Raw genomic sequence first — 3,579 nt, forward strand, 5'->3', positions numbered from 1 at the left:
GCTCGTGGGCTGCAAGGCCTTTGAACGTCGAGCGCTTTCTTGGTCTGTTCCACCGGCCACCGTAGGATGCGCGAGGGACGGTAGGAAACGATCGACGTCCCTCTGCAGTACTTCTACCTTACGTCAGACGATCTGGCGTACTACGTCGAGACGAGAAAGACGAAAGCAGGCTGTGCATCGATGACGAAAGCAGCCAGGCCCACGCCATGCGTACGCCGTTGAAGATGGAATCATTACACTGTTATTAAAGCCCGTCGTTTTACTCGCTGGACGTCTGATGATTGTCCTTCGCATCCGATGCCTGTCAATTAAATCCGATGCCATGCGTACTACAGTTAAATTTTTACCTCCAACAGTTGCGCGGCTGCCAGGCGCGGCGCGAGCGAGTATATAATCGGACGTACGAGACTGCGTGAGACTCACACACTTGCACAGCTGCACTGCTGCACGCCTGCACTGTATATCCATGGCCGCTTCACCGCCGCTCCGTCACGTGGCCATGCTCCCCTTCATGGCTAAAGGCCACGCCATGCCGCTGCTCCACCTGGCACGCCTCCTCCTCGGCCGCCGCCTCGCGTCCGCCGTCACCTTCTTCACCACCCCGCGCAACGCGTCCTTCATCCGCGCGGGGCTCGCCGGCTCCGGCGCCGGCGCCGCGGTCATCGAGCTTCCGTTCCCCTCCGAGGACGCCCCGCAGTGCACGGACGAGCTCCCGTCCACGACGCATCTCGTTGACTTCGTCTCCGCGATGGCGGCGCTCGGACCGGCGTTCGCGGACGCGCTCACCGCGGTTGAGCCCAGGCCGGACCTGCTCGTCCACGACGGCTTCATCGTGTGGGCCAAGGACGTCGCCGACGAGCTCGGCATGCCGCGGCTCGTCACCCTCGGCATCGGCGGCTTCGCCTCGTACGTCTGCGGGGCGGTCATGACGCACAAGCCGCAGGCGCTCGTGAGCTCGCCAACCGAGCCGTTACCGGTCCCCGGCTTGCCAGACCTCCGCATCACCATGGCCGACCTTGGCCCGCCCTTCGACGTCCCGGAGCCCGCCAGCCCGCACTGGGAGTTCGTGTGCGAGAGCTGCAGCAGCATGTACTCCAGCAGGGGCATCATCGCCAACTCCTTCAGCGAGCTCGAGTCGGTCTACATCGACCTGTGGAACCGAGACTTCGACATCAAGATGTGGCCGATCGGACCGCTCTGTCTCGCGGCTCCCGAACCGGCAGTCCAGAGCAAAGACGACCGTGACATCTCGGACTGGCTGGACTCGAGGCTCGCCATGGACCGGCCGGTCCTCTACGTCGCGTTCGGCTCGCAGGCCGACCTGAGCCGGGCCCAGCTGGAAGAGATCGCCGTCGGGCTGGACCACTCCGGCGTAGACTTCCTATGGGTGGTCCGGTCGAAGTGGTTCGACACGGAGGATCGGTTCAATGACAGGTTCGGGGACAGGGGCAAGGTGGTGGAAGGTTTCATCAACCAGCTCGGAGTGCTAGGTCACAAATCAGTCAAAGGTTTTTTCACCCACTGCGGGTGGAACTCTGTGCTGGAGAGCATCACCATGGGCGTGCCAATACTGGCCTTCCCATTGGCGGCCGAGCAGAAGCTCAACGCCAAGTTCGTCGTGGACGTGGTCCACATGGGGCTCCGAGTTTGGGCCAAAGAAGATGCTGACAAGGAAGGCAGTGGATTGGTTGTGAGTGGAGACGTGCAGCTGTTGGCGAGGGAGTTGATCTTCGGAGAGGAAGGGCGACGTGCCGCGGCTAGAGCAAGTGAGCTATCTGTGTCTTCTAGAAAGACCATGGAAGTGGGTGGTTCCTCGTATGAAAACCTGGCAAAGATGGTTCAGGAGGTCTGTGAGACCAATGGCAATGGTGGTTAAATATAATCATTGCCGATTGCTGTTTCGTATGCGTGCTTGGCATTATTGGTGCCCCGGTGGCTTAGTCAAGATTATGGTCGATCATGTTTAGGATGTTTGGAGCCATGTGTACTGTCTTACTCTTTACCGCTTCACTATTTTAAAAGTAAGTTGATGATTGTCTGTCGTTTTTTGTGGTACGTCGTCGCTCCTCTCCTCGTCTAGAATAAATGTTGAGAGTTGAGACGTGCAGGTATTGACAAGCGGATTAATCTTCGGAGGCGAAGGGAAACATGCCACTGCTTAATTTAGGTGAGGTCTCAACGTCTTCTAGGAAAACCATGCACATAAGTGGGTCCTCGTTCGAAAACCTGATGCAGATGATTCAAGATGTCAGTGAGACACGTGCTTCAGCAGGTCAGTGAGACCCATGTCATTTATGGAGGTAAAAACATTAGGAGTCTCGCAACTTGCGTAAGGTGGTTAGTTTGATGTGCAAACTTACAAAATACGTATTTCTGGTTCACGAACTTGCCTGATGATGCAAATACGGCCATATTTCACGTATGTAACTGTATCAGGTGCTCACATGATGCCTACGTGTCAGTGGCCCACTGTCAGACTGACATGGCAAGTAGCATGGCAGCAGGCCGAGGCCGAACTTCACAGCGGCGTTCGCTCGCACACAGAGGCACAACCAGTACACCATATAATCTTTAGTGTTTAATGACCTTTCTTATATTTTTTTTACCAACACCGTCTCAGCTTTACAATGCTCCGCTGAATGCGGCCGTCCAACGTACTCCCATCACAAGTATTTTCGGACGGAGAGAGTACTAAGCAATGTAATCATAGTAGTATACTTATCTATAATATTTAAATAGTTCATTCCATAATCTAATTTTTTTTGACATGCAGTCTATCCACCTTAGCAGGCTTGCCACATCAACATTCTATTACTGGCTTACGGATGGGCCCGACCACCACAACAGCCTTGCCACATCAGCCTTTGTTAACGCTTGACTACCGAAGAGAACGGTTCTTTCCTCTCCCCAGTCCCCACTAGCTTCTGACGTAAGCGTTGCAGCCCCTTTCATCTCCCCAAATCATTCCCCCGCTCATTGATTTTCCCATCGCTCTGTTCCTCTTCTAGGCCATATTCTCTTCATCTTCCTCACCAAACAAATTACAAGTAACAGAGCCTACCACCATCATAGTCTTCACACACAAGAATTAGTGCCCCTGCTCGAGAGTATTACTCAGGTAATCAGATTTCGCCCTCGGAAATCGAAGTGCTAGAGGTGAATCAGGTAGTGAGATTTTGCCCTGGGAAATTTGCGTGCTGAAGGCGACGAATTTGAAATCCCCCGCAGTCAACGCCCGTCGTCTGCTGATACTATGGCCACGTCTTAACCACCACTGTTGGACAGGGTGAATTAGGAGGCGAAAACCCGAAGCTACAGCCAGCGCTGTGGCGCCATCTCCGGCACATCCACGATCCATGTATCGCTTGCCTGCTGAATCACGAGCAAGCCCGTAATCTTATCCGTCCTTCAACGGGCGCCGAGGAGGTACACCAGTAGAAAACAGGGCATTTGTCCCGGTTCGTAAGGGCCTTTAGTCCCGGTTCTTGAACCGGGACTAATAGGTCATTACTAATGCCTTCCCCCCTTTGTCCCGGTTCTTACACGAACCGGGACAGATGAGCATCCACGTGGCCGCTG

General features: G+C 54.8%; 1 protein-coding gene across 1 annotated transcript; it reads left to right on the plus strand.

Annotated features, from left to right (window-relative positions):
- The first annotated feature begins 444 nt into the window (after nucleotides 1-444).
- Nucleotides 445-1,903, plus strand: LOC119338357 (UDP-glycosyltransferase 90A2-like). The gene has a single exon (XM_037610669.1). It carries the CDS (start codon nucleotides 467-469, stop codon nucleotides 1,874-1,876), a length of 1,410 nt encoding a protein of 469 aa, XP_037466566.1. The 5' UTR covers nucleotides 445-466; the 3' UTR covers nucleotides 1,877-1,903.
- The last annotated feature ends 1,676 nt before the right edge of the window (nucleotides 1,904-3,579 follow it).

Source organism: Triticum dicoccoides, chromosome 7B (genome assembly GCF_002162155.2).
Source record: "Triticum dicoccoides isolate Atlit2015 ecotype Zavitan chromosome 7B, WEW_v2.0, whole genome shotgun sequence".
Taxonomy (NCBI): domain Eukaryota; kingdom Viridiplantae; phylum Streptophyta; class Magnoliopsida; order Poales; family Poaceae; genus Triticum; species Triticum dicoccoides.